The 19,269-nt window shown below is 43.6% G+C and overlaps 1 protein-coding gene across 1 annotated transcript in view; it reads left to right on the top strand.

Annotated features, from left to right (window-relative positions):
- RELN (reelin) overlaps positions 1–19,269 on the top strand; it is a 534,390-nt gene that overhangs the window by 503,967 nt on the left and 11,154 nt on the right. Inside the window, exons 60-63 of the mRNA XM_033958706.1 lie at positions 1,480–1,637; positions 4,044–4,263; positions 9,595–9,792; positions 11,538–11,636. Coding sequence (XP_033814597.1) covers positions 1,480–1,637; positions 4,044–4,263; positions 9,595–9,792; positions 11,538–11,636 — 675 coding nt within the window. The remainder of the gene's footprint in view (positions 1–1,479; positions 1,638–4,043; positions 4,264–9,594; positions 9,793–11,537; positions 11,637–19,269) is intronic.

Raw genomic sequence — 19,269 nt, 5'->3', positions numbered from 1 at the left:
CTAAGCATGCAATTTTGGGTGCAGATTGCAGATATGTGCGTAAAGGAATTGGTGATTACAATCAATTAGCCTTAACAGGTGCTAATTGGTACTAATTACTGATTACATACTTATATGCTCTGTGCCCCTATCCTATAACCTGCACACCTAATTCATTTTGCATGCAACCCCAAAGGGAGAGTGGCCAAGGGAGGGGCATGGGCAGGTCATGAGTATACTCAGAATTTAGGCTTAGAGGTATAAAATACTTTCTGGAGGAAAAGTCCAGTCTGTTATTGAGACAGGTATGGGGGAAGCCACTGCTTGCCCTGGATTGTAGAATCTTGCTACTCTTTGGGGATTCTGCATGGAATGTTGCTACTCTTTGGGGTTCCGGAATCTCGTTTGTCTTTGGGGTCTTGCTATTCTTTGAGGTTCTAGAATGCTGCTACTCTTTGGGTTTTTGCCTACTTGTGATCTGGATTGGCCACCGTGAAGAGAGGCTACTGGGCTAGATGGACCATTAGTCTGACCTAGTAAGGCTGTTCTTATGTTCCATTTCCACATCTTCGGTGGAGGGATCCGGGAGGTGCGGGGAGAGGAGGAGAGACGCCGGCCAGGAGGAAAATCCTGTGCACCTGCTGATTTCCTACAGGACGTGCCTCTCGCCGCAAGAGGCATGTCCTTCAGGCAGTCAGCCAGCGTGGGTGACTCTCCTCCTCGCCAGTGTGTCGCGGCACATCTGAAATCTCAGGAGGCGCACTGGTGTGCCACAGCACACAGTTTGCGATAACAATGGCATAGAGCACAGGTGTCAAAGTCAGTCCTCGAGGGCCGCAATCCAGCCGGGTTTTCAGGATTTCCCCAATGAATATGCATGAGATCTATTAGCATACAATGAAAAAAACTGCATTCAAATAGATCTCATGCATATTCATTGGGGAAATCCTGAAAACCCGACTGGATTGCAGCCCTCGAGGACTGACTTTGACAGCCCTGGCTTAGAGGGAACATAGCTTAGTTGCATGGTGGCGCATATGTCCTCTATGAGCAGGGCACTGATTACTATCCCATGAGTAGAATAGTCTAGTGCAGGGCTGCCTAATTCCAGTCCTCGAGATCTACAGGCAGGCCAGGTTTTCAGGATATCCACAATGAAAATGCATGAGAGAGATTTGCCTGCACTGCCTTCTTGGTATGCAAATCTCTCTCATGCATGTTCATTGTGGAAATCCGGAAATCCTGGCCTGCCTGTAGATCTCGAGGACCAGAATTGGGCAGCTCTGGTCTAATGGATAAAGCAGTAAGTTGAGAGGCAGATAAACTGTGGTTCAAATCCTGCTGACGTTCTTTCTGACCTTGGGTGAGTCAAGCACAAACTAAGAGCTAAATTTTAGTTTAACAAGCATTAACACAAGTTATTAGTAAATATGCCCTGTTATGGGACTTGGAATAGTGAACGCTAAAAAATTAACAGTGAGTTGGATTTCATTGCGGCAGTGCCACACAGTTCCGGTGGATTCAGAATGGAGACGAGGCAGAGAAGCAGAGCTGGGCGATAGACCACGTGTATATCGGGGAGGCTTGTCCCAAGCTTTGCAGCGGGCACGGATACTGCACAACCGGAGCCGTCTGTATTTGTGATGAAGGATACCAAGGTCAGAGGTCCTTTTCACTTTTATCTGCCAGATTAAGCAAACGCCATGCTTTCAATGAGCTACCACCAGATTTTTATGTTCACATGTTATTCATCCCTTTGTTACTTTATCAGAAATTCACTAATGTTGGAGACTATTGAAAAGATTATAGCACCATGGGGAAGTGTTAAGATGGCCAAACTGGTCGTTTCTACATTGTAAATGTTACCTATGGTTTAATATGGGGAAAAGTAAAAAGTAAAAGCAACCTGAGAAGCTTTCTCTCTATGTTCTTTTTGCCTTCCATGGGAGTTATCTGGCTCAGTTATCACCAGAAATTTCCATGGGAGATAAAAGAACTTTTGGTGGTGCTGAAGCTTCCCCCATCCATCCCCATGACACAAAACATTCAACTAAGTTGCTTTTTGTGGGAGACATCAACAGTGGAACAGAGCCAATAGCATCCAAAGCATCTGATCATGCCTTGCCCAGAAATACCAATCAATATGAGAACTGATAATGTGGTGGCAGTCTTTGGGGCCTCAACCTGCTATTAAAGCCTGTACCACAGAACACCATGTTTGAGGAAATTTGGAAAACAGTACCCTGCTGAAACAGACTAACTCAGGTTATATGGATTCTTTGGTATACCTATGCTAGAGCTGAGGACCCAAGCCAAACCTGAGCAAAGCATGATAAAGTTCACTAGTGACTGAGTTTTGGAGGGCCAGTTGGAGTCTTGTTCAGAACATGAATAAGTTTTTCCTTAAAATGGATTTTTTTTATATAAGAAAGTAGAGATATTAAGAGAATGCTCTCAGGAAGCACAATTAATTCCCCCTTCACTCCCTCCCCCCAAACCTGCTAACAATGTTCAAAAAAAATAATTGCATAAAGTTCTCAGATTTCCAGGTTCATAGACAACGGCGCGAAAGACAAAGGCGCGCCCAGACAATTGAGCGCAGTGCGGAGGTGCGCGCCGCTCTAAATTACTGTTTTTAGGGCTCCGACGGGGAGTTTTGTTGGGGAACCCCCCCACTTTACTTAATAGACATTGCGCCGGCGTTATGGGGGGTTTGGGGGGTTGTAACCCTCCACATTTTACTGTAAACTTAACTTTTTCCCTAAAAACAGGGAAAACGTGAAGTTTTCAGTAAAATGTGGAGGGTTACAACCCCCCACACCCCCACAACGCGGCGCGATGTCTATTAAGTAAAGTGGGGGGGTTCCCCCCCATGCCCCCCCCTCCGTCGGAGCCCTAAAAACATTAATTTTGAGCAGCGCACGCCTCCGCGCTGCGCTCAATTGTCTGGGCACGCCTTTGTCCCGACGCGCTTTTGACCTGACACCGATTTCAAAGTGTTGGAGCTGATAGTCAGCTGGTGGGAGGCATCCCACATAAGTGCCGCTGTAGATGCTGACCCCAGATATTCAACGCTGGGCTGTTTCCGGTGACCAGCATTGAATATCTGAGATTTTTTTTATGGGCAGCATTAACTTAACTGGCTATGTGAATATTCAGTGCTGGCCATTTAATATAATAGTTGGCAAATACAGTCCTGCTATTGATGCGCCCTGATTTGCCTGCTAAACTTAGGCATCAGCACTGAATATTGCCTTGTATAGCGCTATATAACTGGTTAACTTTTCAGCGCTGACCGTGAATATTTAGCAGTGAGCAGAGCCTGGGCTCTTTAATACCTGGGAACCACGTACATAATAGCTGAGTTCTGGAAAGAAGTCTGGTCTGTGGCCCTGATGGAAAGTTATCACTGCAAGGTTAGGGCTGGATAGTAGAGAGAAGAAATTTCAAAATGTAAAAAAGTATTGTGTAGTTGCAAATGAAGGTTCGTGGCACTGTAACCCAACAGAGATTGTTTCTGATTGAGCTGAGCCCAAAGAAGCAGAAGGAAACTGTGAATGAAAAAAAAAGAGTTAAGATTAATAATGGAAGTTGGTTTGTTTTGGGGTTTAAAAAAAAAAAAAAGGATGTAGTGGCCTCCTCATCTCCCCTTATCATACCCTAACTTCCAGGCCTTTTAGAATCAAAAGAAGATGGAGGAAAATGTTTTGTGGGGAAGTCTGGAGAGAGGAGAAAGGTTTGTCCTAAAGGCTAAAAGCTTGGAGAAAGGGAAATGTTTTTTTCCCCTAAAGTCAAGAAATCAAGAGAGAGAAAAAAATTATGTCTAAAAGGGATAGAAATCTGGAAAAAGAAAAAAAAAAGGCTGAAATCCTAGATAGAAGAAAAACGCGGGACCCAAAGGATAGACTTTTTCTTTTGTCCAGATTTCTAAACTGTGAGTTCAAATCTTTTCCTTCTCTCCAGATTTCTATCTTCAAAGGGCCTTGTTTCAAAATCATATTTAGGCCTGCACATATTCTAACAGCTCGCCTTCTCACATTAACTTTTTAAAATTTTGATTTCAGGTGATGACTGTTCTGTTTTCAGCCATGACCTTCCCAGTTACATCAAAGATAACTTTGAATCTGAAAAAGTCACAGAGCTAAACTGGCAGAATATTCAGGGCGGAGTAATAGGCAATGGATGTGGACAGCTGGCTCCATATGCTCACGGAGACTCATTATACTTCAATGGTTGTCAGATCAGACAAGCCATTACCAAACCCCTGGATCTTACCAGAGCAAGGTAATTTATTTTATAGGCTTATTTAAATGCCAATTAGTGCAAATAGTACAGAAGGACTTAGGCCTAATCAGTTAAAATTTAGTCCTAAAGAGATTGCAAACTCATGCAGTGCTGTTTGTTAAAGATTTTCCCTGTTTTTCATATATATATATGAGGGTCATTTCATAAATAATGCACGCTATTTTTAAAATGTACATGTTTATTTTTTCCAAGTATTTCTTTACAATCCTTCAAATAGTCTCCCTGCTTTGCAATGACCGAGTCCCAATGTCCAGGAAGCTTCATTCTTCCATCCAAGACACTGTTTTGTTCAGTTGCCGAATGGCTCGGGTACCGGCGGAAGAAAGCTCTTCCAGAGGTGCAAAACGATGTCCACGCATAGGTTGTTTCAACTTTGGAAAAAGGTTGAAATCTGGTGGACTCAGGTCTGGACTGTAGGGAGCATGAGGTAACACCTCCCAGTCGTATTCGCATTGTTTTTCAATGCCGAGTGGAGAGCTCCATCTTCCCCCACGACCAAAAAAAATTTCGATGAGCTGAATCAAAAGGCAAACAAATGATGATTATTGCTTATGGTCATGAAGGCACCATCACCACAGACAAAGTTCCACGTGGAAGAAGTGTCACAGCAGTGTATTGTGATTTTTTGCAAAAAATGCGCAGAAAAATGCACAAAACCCAACCTCAGTTGCTCTTAACTGGCCACTCATTCTTCATGACAACGCTCACCTGCACATAGGGAATGTCGTCATTGAAAAACTACATGAATACGGCTGGTAGGTGTTACCTCATGCTCCCTACAGTCCAGACCTGAGTCCACCAGATTTCAACCTTTTTGAGTGCAGAGCTCCTCTCCCTGGACAATCTGCCTGCTTTTAAATATCAGCAGCAGTGGGAGATCAATTGCTTTTACACCTAAGCAGCAACGGGACCAACCCACCAAAAACCCACAGTCCCGGTCCTGCAAAAATATGAGATCCACCCTCCCTGCAGTTCGCTAGGAAAATCAACTGCTTTTACACCTAAGCAGCAGCAGGACCAGCCACCACTACCAAGAGCCCTTTGCCCCGATCCAGCCAGGCATGTGAGCTCCTCCCTCTGCAGTCCATTGGAGAGATCAATCTACCTGCTTTTAAATATCAGCAACAGTGGGAAATCAACTGCTTTTACACCTCAGCAGCAGCGGAACTATCCGCAACTACCAAGAGCACACAGACCCGATCCAGCTAAGAGTGTGAGCTCCACCTCCCCCTGCAGTCCACTAGGAAGATCAACTATTTTTTACACCTAAGCAGCAACAGGACCAGCCACCACTACCGAGAGCCCTTTGCCCTGATCCAGCCAAACAAGTAAGCTCTTCCCCCAGCATTCCGTTGGAAAAATCAATATGCTTGCTTTTAAATATTATCAGAAGTAGGAGATCAACTGCTTTTACACCTAAGCAGCCTATAATAGGAGCCCTTGCCCCGATCCAACCAGGCATGTGAGCTCCTCCCCCTATATCCCGTTTAAGAGATCAATCTACCTGCTTTAAATATCAGCAGCAGTAGAAAAACAACTGCTTTTACATACAAGCAGCAGCGAGACCTACCGCAACCACCAAGAGCCCACAGACCCGATCCTGCCAGGAGTGTGAACTCCTCCCCCTGCAGTCCATTGGAGAGATCAATCTGCCTGCTTTTAAATATCAGCAGCAGTGGAGATCAACTGCTTTTACACCTAAGCAGCAACGAGATCAGCCACAACCACCGAGAGCACACAGACCCGATCCTACCAAGAGTGTGAACTCTTCCCCCCATGCAATCCGCTAAGAAGATCGACTGTCGGCTCCGGGCGGCTTTCCCGCAGAGGAGAGAATCCTGCATTCACCGTGTTCCTCATCTGGGGCAGCCTCCTTGGAGCGGCTGGGGCACGGGCAGTGTGTCTGGGAGGGAATGCATGGATGGGAGAACATCGCAGGGGAGGAGACATAGGCATCCTGGGACTGTCTGCCAAGTCTCTTCCCTGAAGAAGCCCTTTCTAAACTTACTTGCTCCACTTCATCACTGACGCTGAAACCGTGGATTGAAGACAAAGTTTTATTTTATTTTTCTTTCCAGCTTATGATTTATCTTTAATCTTATCTATTGTTTTGCCTTTTGTCTTTGTTTTGTTCTATTTCTATCATTTAAATTTCTCCAGAATTCTACTGTTCAACGGCTCCCCCTTCTGCTTCTATTCCTTTCTCTCCTCTCTTCTACCTTCCAAAGTATTTAGATCAATGCTGTCTTGTTAAAATGTTTATTTTATTTTTCCTCTAACTCTACTTTTCACTTCTCTATTACCCTCCAGGTACTTTAGTTAGATTGTGAGCCTTCGGGACAGTAAGGGAATTTTTCAAGTACCTTTCTTATTTCTAATCTTAATGTATATTTTCTGTAAACCGCTTAGAACCTAACGGATGTAGCGGTATATAAGAAATAAATTACATTACATTACATTACCTCATGCTCCCTACAGTCCAGACATGAGACCACCAGACTTCGACCTTTTTCCAAAGTTGAAACAACCTATGCGTGGACATCATTTTGCATCTCTGGAAGAGCTTTCTTCCACCGGTACCCGAGCCATTCAGCAACTGAACTAAAACAGTGTCCTGGATGGAATAATGAAGCTTCCCAGACGTTGGGACTTGGTCATTGCAAAGCAGGGAGACTATATTGAAGGATTGTAAAGAAATACTTGGAAAAAAAAATAAAACATGTAAATTAAAAAAAAAAAATAGTGTGCATTATTTATGAAATGACCTTCATATGTATGTGTGTTGAAAGAAGCCAAGGAAAACAGGGAAGCATGGTGAGGACTGGCCTACAGAGTATCTAAGGGTCGGATATGACTGAATTCCTAATAGTAGTGGTTGTATATATATATTTATAAATTTGTTTTTATGCACTTTGGCATTTTATTTGTTTTTTTTATTGTGTTATGTTGTAATTGTAAATTGCAGGTAAGGCAGTATATAATTATTTTTTTATATGTATGTATATATCCACGCGGCATCCACTATTCAGGCAAACTGGGAAAATCCCTTCTCTTCAAAATCACAGGTCTTTGGAACGACCTCACCACCCCGCTGCGGAACCTGAGCTCCCTTCAGTTATTCCGCAAACAACTGAAAACCTGGCTTTTCAGCAAATTGTAGCTCTATCCTTCCCCCCTTTCTCTCCCCCCTTCTACATATAAGTTCATGTAATCCTTTTTCTTCTTCTCTACCCACTATTTTAAGTTCTTGTAAACCGTGTCGAGCTCCATTCTCATGGAGATGATGCGGTATATAAACTTAAGGTTTAGATTAGATTAGATTAGATATATATATATGCTAAATATCTACCATTTCCACAATAGCCACATACAAAAAAATATTTTCAAGCTCACATTTAACTACAAAAGAAAAATATTTACATGCTTATGGGTCTTCAAAAAGTTCACCGTTACATCTGTGCTGATGTTTGGCCTCTCCGCGTCATGTGTTTTCAGGGGGATATCATGACAGCCTGATACCCACTGCTTGTGGAAAAAATATTTTTTCACAAGCAAAGCTTCACTTACGCACTGGTTTGCATGGCAGAAGTCCTGTTCAAAAACAACCTCAGACCCCTGCCGTGAGTCTGGATCCTCTGAGATCTCATTGAAGAACAAAAAGCATAGGCATAGTTGTAATGTTTCAGTGTTAGGGAGACATTGATACATTCAGCTGTACAAGAAGAGTGCCATCTGACATGAATACTGGCAGTAAGACATATGAGAACATATAGTAGGACATATGGCAAAAGAAAGGCAAAGGTTAAGCAAAGTTGTCCCTTTATTGTCATGTGCTGAGAGTGAGAATGCTGTGCAGCTTAGGGGGGAGGGAAAGTTAAGCTCTGGAACACGTTGCTAGAGGATGTGGTAAGAGCAGATAGCGTAGCTGGTTTTAAGAAAGGTTTGGACAAGTTCCTGGAGGAAAAGTCCATAGTCTGTTATTGAGAAAGACATAGGAAAGGTAGCATGGAATATTACTACTCCTTGGGTTATGGCCAGGTACTAGCGACCTGGATTGGCCACCATGAGAACGGGCTACTGGGCTTGATGGACCATTGGTCTGACCCAGTAAGGCTATTCTTATGTTCTTATGAAAGACACCTTGATTGGTAAGTTGAATTCTCTTGGGGATGATATATGGTTAGAACCCAGATTCCCTTCATGCTTGGCTGCCCGTATGCTTGGCATGGTGGAGACTTGACAACCAGTGTTTTACGCACGGGTGGCCGGAGCCCGCACAGAGTGACAGGCATGGCTCTGTCTGCCTTGTTGGACAGACTGGCTGGATCATGCAGGTCTTTATGTTATTTTATTTAGGGCTCCTTTTACTAAGCTGCGATAGAGGTGTCAGCCATCAGCATTTTCGGTTAGCCTAACCAATGTCAGCAAAGGCCTATGGGAGATCATATCATTCATGTCTGACCTTAGGGAATGTCATTGCAACAACCTTAATTAAATCAGTGCTTAGAGGACCTGGCAGTAAAGGCGCTTCACCCATATCCCCTCCATCCTTACATTTTGGGGGGGGTATATCCTTACAAGAGGTTTAAGCGTGCGCGATATTGAGCTGGCGTTAGTTCTAGCCACGTAGCGCGGGTTTAGCTATCGCAGTTTAGTAAAAGGAGCCCTTACTGTATTACACATCAGAAATCAATTGCTCATTGCATACAGAAAACCAGTTCTATACACAACCAGAGTGATATTCAAAAGCACTTATGTGGTCGCCAGCAGGGCCAAGCATATAAGCGCTTCCCCTGTATTTTAAATGCAGACTACTTGGATGGATAATTTGGGGTGTATAGATTGCTATTAAGCCACAATTATCTATCCAAAAAGGGCTTAGGATTTGTGACATTCGAGGGGTAGAGTTACTTATGCATCACATTGGCAATATTTCAGCTGCTACGCAAATTGCACAAATAACAGATATAACTTGAAATGTCCAAATTAAACAGTTTAAGTTGTCCAAGTATATTTGGTGATGCCATCTAACTGGAAAGCCCCGGTGAATATGGATGTAATATAAAAACATCTAGATTGGTATTTCATATTCTATACTTGCCATACAGCTAAATACTGACTTCACCTTGTATATTTACTTTTGAAACTAAAATCAAAATCACAGATAGTTATCAATATATTTTCTCCTTTTGCATCAGTTTGAGTGATTTATTGTAGCTACTCAGTGTTGACAAAAAAATGTATGAACTTCTAAAAACAAATATTACAATTTGCTGACATGCTTCTCTGTGCATTATTTTTCCTTTTAAGCAAAATAATGTTTGTTCTACAAATTGGAAGCATATCACAGACAGACAGTTGTAACACCAATCTCAGCGACCCTAATATTGTAAACAAGGCAGTGCTACTCCAGTACAGTGTGAATAACGGAATTACCTGGCAAGTAATCGCTCAGCATCAACCAAAGGACTTTATACAAGCCCAAAGAGTGTCATACAATGTTCCGCTGTAAGTACTTATATGTATCCAAAAGGACTCATCCTATGAAAATATATGTACTTGGAAGAGAAAACTGTTCTCCTTTGAACTCTCTGAGCCCGATATTGAGACCACGAGAAACAGCCTTGCTACCTCCCACAGTCCACAGAGATCCCAGATATTCAATGCCACGGCTGTATCCTGCCACCAGCATTTGATATCCAGGTCAAAGTTCACTACTGCAGTCTTAGTTGGCCAAGCTGATATTCATCAGCTGGCAAGCTAAGACCTAGCAGCTAAAGTTAGGCCTGCCTTTTAGACGGGCCTATCTAGCCTCTATCCTTAGCTGGCCAGTCAAAGAATATTGGGGGTGACCGACTATGTCACTGGCCAATCCAGCAAACCGGATATACAGCGGGAGATGGCTGGCCACTATTCAAAGCAGTTGCCAGAGGTTGTGGTAATAACGGAAAGCGTACCTGGTTTTAAGAAAGGTTTGGACAATTTCCTGGAGGAAAAGTCCATAGTCTGCTATTGAGAAAGACATGGGGGAAGCCACTGCTTGCCCTGGATCAGTAGCATGGAATGTTGCTATTGTTTGGGAGTTCCGGAATCTTGCTTACTCTGAGATAATGGAATGCTGCTAATCCTTGGGTTTTGGCCAGGTACTAGTGACCTGGATTGACCACTGTGAGGACAGGCTTCTGGGCTAGATGGACCATTGGTCTGACCCAGTAAGGCTATTCTTATGTTCTTAACTGGTGGAACTAACAGAGTAAGTGCCTATGAGAGGGATGTTGAGCAGCACACACCAGACAGTGCTATCGAATATGTCTTCCAACTACCTTAGCACTATCTGGACAGGGCTGGAGGTTTTCTGCTCAGCAGCCATATTAGGACCACTAATGGAAAGCTAACCAGACAAAATTAGGACAGCAAAAAGGCTAATCACGTATCACTTCCAGGTTGACACTGAAATTGGATATTCAGTTCCGATACTGGCACTCAATATCTGCTTTCATTTGGACAAGAGTTCTCAACTAGGGACAATATTTCTTCTACAATTTCCTGGTAAATGTTTTATAAGAAGTAAAGGTCAGGGTTATATTTTTTGTGATTCATTACATTTATAGGATTTTCTTGATGCTTGGACTGCTCCAGTACCATAAAGTTTGTCTTCTCACAGTATGCAATGCTCCAGTATGCTCTCTTTACTTTTGAATAACATTTCCTTAATGAGGGGGAAGGGGTTATTCTCCAAGTATCTCCCTTTTGTCCTGTACTTGGCTTCTCCCCTCGTTAGAATCTCAGCTATGCATAGCTTTTTTGTCATTTCTTTCACAATTGTGTATTTTTGATGTATGTGTAGTTGTTGAGTAATGTGTCCGTACAGTCAATTTAATATCCAATTTGCAAGTTCTTCCAGAATTAATCCAGGTACCTCTCCTCCCTTGTAACAACCCCCCCTCCCCCAAAACTGTTGTAACTTCACTGGAAATGTCCAGTTAGCTCTTTTGTAATCCGCCTTGAACTGCAAGGTATAGGCGGAAAAGAAGTCCCTAATGTAATCAAATGTAATGTAATGTCCTTTGCTGTTTTAAGCATTTTGCTTGATTATGTTCCATAAATTCAAGACAGCAAAAAAAAAAAAACCCAGGAATCCTCTACATGGCAGTGCACAGAAGTACAGTGCAATAAAGCTAGTGGTTTGTTTTTCAGAATTTAGTGCAAAATATTGCCTTGTTCATGTTGACCAGTTTTTTTTATCCTGACAGGGAAGCTCGAGTGAAAGGGGTTCTCCTTCGTTGGTGGCAGCCTCGCCATAATGGAACAGGTCATGATCAGTGGGCTTTGGACCATGTAGAAGTCGTCCTGTGAGTATCTGATACCCCTTCAAGGTGATAGGAGCCTTTTGCTTACCTTCTTCACTGGCTGCAAAGATCCGTGTTTAGGACAATGGCATAAAGTAACATGGATACATAATCCTTAGGGAAGTGCACGGAAGGAGGAGCTGGCTCTTAAGTAAAACAAAAATAAATGCGTCTATGTAAAATCTTGCGTTGATTAAAATGATATATTTAAAACCTCCTTGGGTGTATATGCAAATGCAAATGCACATCACTTCATTCTTGGGCACCAATGTAATTTCTGAGTACTGGAGGGTGAGGAAGGTGTTTTGCTTGTCCCATTTGCACGAGACATGAACTATATAAAATTATCCTAGCTTTTATGGGAAGTCAGCCAGTTTCCATATGACGCATTCATAAATTAACTGCGGTCCTCGCTGCACAGAGAACTTATATTTGAAATGGGTTTTCACCCTAAACCACTGTCTCCCCTTAATTCCCTTTTCTCTGTCTCTTTCTCTCAGATACGCATGCATTAATATTCCCTCCATTACTCCACAGAGAATTTTCGTAAACTACTTGTTTATAGTTAGAGTGGGACAGCAATCCCATATTGTGTGTGACCGCCATTGTTTATTTTAAAGTCATTAACTCTAGCCTGTCTGTGCTGGCCAGGTGAGGAGAGCGCATATTTCAAAAGTGTTCATGCATTTGCATGTGCATAAAACACTCAAGGTAATTTTAAATATCTGAAATGTGTTTTCAAGAAAGTGCATGAACATTTCAGCAAGCTTCCAAGTACTCTTCCTGCATATCTTTCGAAGCATTTTAATCTTGCTAAAGTATTACATGTGAAACTATTGTGCTAATAAATTAGGGCTATAAACTTAATTGCAAATCTAAAATGGGAAGCAGACCGAAAAACATTCTTAACAAGTATTTCAGTTTTGTTAGTTTTTAGCTTTGGCTTATTCTTTGCCCAAATTTTGCCATATATACTCGACTATAAGATGAGATTTTTGGGCCACAAAAATGGCCAATAAATGGGGGTCTCATCTTATATTTGGGTCAGCACCCATCCGCCCCCCCCCCCCCCCCCCCCGAATTTGTTGCAAGTCAGCCTGCCATATAACCTGGTAGGCCGAGAGAGGAGGAATCCCTTCCATCTCCTGTCCCGGCTACCTCCTGCCTCTCTTCCCCCCCCCCCCGCATCCTTTTTTGAATCACTGGTGGTCCAGCGGTGTGTCGGGCAGGAGTGAGCTTTCTGCACTCCTGCCCTGTGCTGAGCCCCTTTCTCCCTGAATGGCTGCCTCGAGTACTTACAGCCAAGCGAGGTACCAGGCAGGAACTCTCTGAATGGCTGCCGCCAGTTCTCGCAGGACTCGTGAGAACTGGTGGCAGCCATTCAGGGAGCAGCTCAGGGCAGGCAGGAGCGCAGTAAGCTTGCTCCTGCCTGGTATACCACTGGGCCACGAGAACTTGAGGCAGCCATTCTGGGAGGGGCTCAGTGCAGGGCAGGAGCAAGCCCAATACACCGCTGGACCACCAGGGATTCAAAAATGTATGCGGGAGGAGGTGAGAGGGAAGTAAGAAAAATTGTTAGAGTCAGCTAGGACAGGAGACAGGAGGGATCCCTCCTGTCCCAGCTTATCACTGGACCACCAGATCATAAGGCAGGCTTGGTAGAGGCCTGTAAGATATCGAGAGAGAGGGAGGACAGGGGACAGGGCAGAGAGCCGGTCAGGGAATGAAGGGGCTGAGTGCAGAGCCTGTCAGGGGAGGGAGGGGGGAGACAAGTACAAGAATATTAAACACCTTCCACCCCCACCCCTGTCTTACCATTCAAGTTAATCTTTTTTCCTCCTTTTTGGGGGGGAAAGGGTACCTCATCTTTTACTCGGATCGACTTATATTCGAGCATATAGGGTACTTTTTTCATTTTAGGTAACTGACCTAACCTCTTGAAATGTAAACCAGCCTTTAGCTGAATAGGTAAAGGCGGAATAGAAAACCTGATTAACATAATAGAACATTTCATCAGGGCTGTGGAGTCGGTAGATAAATGTTCCGACTCCTCAGTTTTTTCTACTTCAGACTCCGACTCCGACTCCTCGACTCCGACTCCACAGCACTGGTTAATTTTCAGATCGTTAAAATGGAATGTCAAGTTGAGAGAAATGAGCATTTTCGACACCACCTTCTTTTTGCTTTTAATCAAGGTTCTAAGGCCGCAGAAGCTGCTCGCAACATTTGTGCTGTGTATATAGTGGGTGCTATAGCTGAAAGAATCGCTCGTGATTGGTATGCCAAGTTCAAAAATGGAGTCGGTAGATAAATGTTCCGACTCCGACTCCTCAGTTTTTTGTACTTCTGACTCCGACTCTGACTCCAGGTACCTGAAATTTCCTCCGACTCCCACTCCTCGACTCCGACTCCACAGCCCTGCATTTCATGTATTCTTCCATCACAGGCAGATGACTACAGGTTTAATCTGCAGTACAATGTGAAGAGATTAGTGAAGGCAGATGGCACCTTATTGACTAACCAATTTAGGGGTCCTTTTACTAAGCTGCAGTAGAAAATGGCCTTAGTGTGCCCTTACTTGTGTTTTTGGAACACTGAAAAAAAAAAAAAGGGGGGTAGGCAAAAATCCACAAAAAAGGATCACAAACAAAGAAAGTGGATAATAATAAAAAGTACCAGGACACAAAAATGAAAATGCTCACAAAAGTAATTTAAAAATTGTTAATAAAAATATTGAAACACAAGAAATTAAACAGCTGGCGGCTCTGCATGGGCAGGAATGAAGGAAAGTTGCTCCTGCAACAGTTCACCATGGGACCACCAGGGATTCGAAAAGTATTCTGGGGAGGGGGGAAGAAGGTTGAACTACTTAGACTAGTCAACTGGGACAGGAGGCGGGAGGGATCCATCCTGTCCCGGCCCACCGCTGGACCACCAGGAGTTACGGCAGGCACGGTGAAGGCCTGTAAGGCATTGGGAGGGAGGGGTACAGGGTACAGAACCTTTTGGGGCAGGGAAGTGGGGGGTTGGGTGCAGAAACTGGCAGGGGAGGGAGTAAGGGAGAGGGCTGGATGCAGATCCTGGCAGGACAGGGAGGGAGGGGGGCTGGGTGCAGAGATTCAGGGCAGGCGAGGAAGTAGGGGATGGGACTGGATGCAGAGCCTGGCAGGGCAGGGCGCTGCACTTGAATATTAACTCACACCCTCCCCAGTTTATATTCGAGTCAACCTTTTTTCCTCCTCTTTTGAGGGATAAAATGTTACCTAGGTTTATATTCGGGTTGGTTTATATTCGAGTATTTACAGTACCTAATAAAACTTCTAACATGCATTAGAGATTTTTAATATATGAAAAGTGATTCATTCATAAGTTAAGGCATATCAAATCAATTTTGCACATGCTACATTGTTTAAGGCACGCTAACAAACCAAATATAAGCTAACAAATTCATGTCCCTAAACCCTTCTCAATAACTTCCTTGAAGAAAATAGGAACACCATAATTTCGAAGCCCTTTTACTAAGCTCCACTAAAAGGTGACCTGCACTATGACTAACACTATGGATTTCCTGTGCGCTGAGACCACAACTGTAAAATGGACATGTAAAATGGACAATGTAATTCCTTGAGCAGAGGGGTTACGTGATCAAATTTACTCATACCAAAAATAAGTTTAACTGCAGTGTTACATAGAAACATAGAAACATAGAAACATAGAAATAGACGGCAGATAAGGGCCCACGGCCCATCTAGTCTGCCCACCTTAATGTCCCTCCCCTACCTTTGCCCTGTGAATAGATCCCATGTGCCGATCCCATTTGGCCTTAAAATCAGGCACGCTGCTGGCCTCAATCACCTGTAGTGGAAGACTATTCCAGCGATCAACCACTCTTTCGGTGAAAATTTCCTGGTGTCACCTCGTAGTTTCCCGCCCCTGATTTTCAACGGATGCCCTCTTGTTGTCGTGGGACCCTTGAAAAAGAAGATATCTTCCTCCGCCTCGATGCGGCCCGTAAGATACTTGAACGTCTCGATCATGTCCCCCCTCTCTCTGCGCTCCTCGAGCGAGTATAGCTGTAATTTGTCAAGCCGTTTTTCGTATGGTAGATCCTTGAGTCCCGAGACCATCCGGGTGGCCATTCTTTGCACCTACTCCAGTCTCAGCACATCCTTGCGATAATGCGGCCTCCAGAATTGCACACAGTATTCCAGGTGGGGCCTCACCATGGATCTATACAATGGCATAATAACTTCCGCCTTACGACTGACGAAACCCCTTCGTATGCAGCCCATGATTTGTCTTGCCTTGGACGAAGCCTGCTCCACTTGATTGGCAGACTTCATGTCCTCACTGACGATTACCCCCAAGTCTCGTTCTGCTACCGTTTTTGCTAGGATCTCGCCATTAAGGGTATAAGACTTGCAAGGATTCTGGCTGCCCAGGTGCATAACTTTGCATTTTTTGGCATTGAAGTTGAGTTGCCATGTCCTAGACCATCGCTCCAGTAGGAGTAGGTCATGCATCATGTTGTCGGGCACTGAATCTTCGTCTGTTGTGCATTTGCCCACTACATTACTAAGTTTGGCGTCATCGGCGAATAATGTTATTTTACCTCGAAGCCCTTCTGCCAAGTCTCTTATAAAGATGTTGAATAGGATTGGGCCCAAGACTGAGCCCTGTGGTACTCCACTAATCACCTCCATCATTTCGGAGGGGGTGCCGTTCACTACCACCCTTTGGAGCCTACCTCCAAGCCAGCTCCCAACCCATTTCGTCAATGTGTTACCTAATCCTATAGAACTCATCTTGCTCAGTAACCTGCGGTGTGGTACGCTATCGAATGCTTTGCTAAAGTCCAGGTACACGATGTCCAGGGACTCCCCAATATCCAGCTTCCCCGTTACCCAGTCAAAGAAGCTGATCAGGTTGGATTGGCAGGATCTCCCCTTAGTAAATCCATGTTGTCAGGGATCCCGTAGATTCTCCTCATCCAGGATCTTATCTAATTGGTGTTTGATTAGAGTTTCCATTAGTTTGCTCACTATCGATGTTAGACTCACTGGTCTGTAGTTTGCTGTCTCCATCTTTGAGCCTTTCTTGTGGAGTGGAATGACGTTAGCCGTCCTCCAGTCCAACGGGACGCTGCCTGTACTAAGGGAGAGGTTGAAGAGCGCGGACAGTGGCTCCGCCAAGACATCACTCAGCTCCCTAAGCACCCTGGGGTGCAGGTTGTCCGGCCCCATTGCTTTGTTAACCTTGAGCTTTGACAGCTCACCGTAGACACTGCTGGGCGTAAACTCAAAGTTACTAAACGGGTCAACTGAGCCAACCCTTGTCTGTAGCTGAGGGCCGAGCCCTGGTGCTTCTCGGGTGAAGACTGAGCAGAAGTATTCATTTAATAGTTGGGCTTTTTCCGAATCCTTTTCCACATAGTTCTGTCTTCATTGAAGTCTCTGCAGACTGACTTTTGAATGACCCAAATACACTGAATTGCAGTAATCCAGCCTTGACAAAATGATTGATTGAACCAATACAGAGAAGTGTTGTTGGTGAAAAAGTGTTCGCTCTCACTCTTCTCAGAGCATGGAGGCTGAAAAAGACACTTTTTAATAAGCGAGTTTAGTTGGTCCTTAAATGTAAGTGAAGAATCGATAACAATACCTAGTATTAACGAGGATACTCTGAATTTTCAGATTAATTAACATACTTTGGTAATGCTGACAAACCAACCTGTTTGTGGGTTCTTGTGGATCTGAGTTGGTCATCGCCTGTGGTATCTACAAATATAGGGGTCCTTTTACTAAGGCGTGCTAGCCATTTTAGCATGCACTAAATATTAGTGCACACTAAATGTTAACGCGTCCATTATAGTCTATAGATGCGCTAGCGTTTAGCACGCGCAAATATTTAAAGCACGCTAAAATGACTAGCGCGCCTTAGTAATAGGACCCCATAATGCTCAATTCAGAACTCAATGGAATGGACACATTGTGACTTCTTTTCGACCCTTTTTACTGTCTTCTATAGCAAAGATCATGCTATGCCTCCGTAATCTAGGTGGATTGCTGTTTACAATACAATATGACTACTTATATTCCGAAATTACCAATAATCTGGCTCATTGTGGATTGCATTAAGGATAAACCAGCCGTTTCTGAGATGGCTGGAGAAAGTCAAGTAAAACAAGATAGATTTTAAACTTTTAAAAATGATGATAAAAGAGATGTTTACCACTTTCAACAAAAACTCATATAATCAGATTCTGAGTTCTAATGGTAAGGTATTCCAGATTTTTGCCACTTGATAAGAAAAGGTAAAAATATGTTTATATTTTATACCCTTAACTGATGGAAAATGTAGGCCTAGTTGGTCTCTATTGCCTAGTGTTCTACTTGGCAAAGGAAAAAAATCAATAGATGACATATATAGGATGGAGCTAGACTATGAATTATCCTAAATATTAGATGGACAATTTAAAGTATCAAAGCAAAAGAAGGAGTAGGGAAGGGAAACAGTCACCCAACTTAAAGGACAATCAATTTATTGGCAACATATAAATAGCTAACACATATACGAAAGATGATGCAAGCTTAACAGAGAGTCTTTTAATCCTTTTAGTACTGGATCCCAACACAGTCCGTGTTTCGGCTTAGAAAGCCTTCCTCAGGGGTGTATAAAAGAAGCCCAGTAGATGGCACCAGAATGCTGGTTAAAATACCAAAAAGGAACGCTCTCAGTGTGTGATCAAAAGCTTGCAAACGAACGTGGTCCCGATTTAAAATTGCTGCGAGCTATCGCATGAGTTGAATGGCGTCGCCGCTGGTGTGTGAAGTGTGTGTCAAACAGAAACTTAGGTTGATTTCCAGGCTTTTGATCACACATTGGGACGCGTGTTCAGCATGTAGCCTTCATTTACTCTGCCAACACTTTCAATGCCCATTTTCCATCCATAGCCCGCCCAATTCTGTCTTTCTAAAAAAAAAAAAAAATATGGTCTTAATGAGTCATGATAACTGTAATTATGTCACAATGGCTATTAACTTGTTTAACAGCCTAATACATTTTATTTTAAAAGCCCCCAAATGACTGGTTCAGTGGTTTCTTATCAAACAGAGAAGGGCGACGAAAATGATAGGAGGCTTGCGCCAGAAGACGTATGAGGAGAGACTGGAAGCCCTGAATATGTATACCCTAGAGGAAAGGAGGGACGATATGATTCAGACGTTCAAATACTTGAAGGGTATTAATGGAGAACAAAATATTTTCCAGAGAAAGGAAAATGGTAAAACCAGAGGACATAATTTGAGGTTGAGGGGTGGTCGATTCAGGGGCAATGTTAGGAAATTCTACTTTACGGAGAGGGTGGTGGATGCCTGGAATGCGCTCCCGAGAGAGGTGGTGGAGAGGAAAACGGTGACTGAATTCAAAGAAGCGTGGGATGAACACAGAGGATTTAGAATCAGAAAATAATAGTAGATATTGAACTCAGGCCAGTTACTGGGCAGACTTGCACGGTCTGTGTCTGTGTATGGCCATTTGGTGGAGGATGGGCAGGGGAGGGCTTCAATGGCTGGGAGGGTGTAGATGGGCTGGAGTAGGTTTTAACGGAGATTTCAGTAGTTGGAACCCAAGCACA

This window comes from Geotrypetes seraphini, chromosome 9 (assembly GCF_902459505.1).
Source record: "Geotrypetes seraphini chromosome 9, aGeoSer1.1, whole genome shotgun sequence".
NCBI lineage: Eukaryota > Metazoa > Chordata > Amphibia > Gymnophiona > Dermophiidae > Geotrypetes > Geotrypetes seraphini.
The sequence above is the reverse complement of the archived record's forward strand: the minus strand, read 5'-3'. Positions and strand labels throughout refer to the sequence as shown.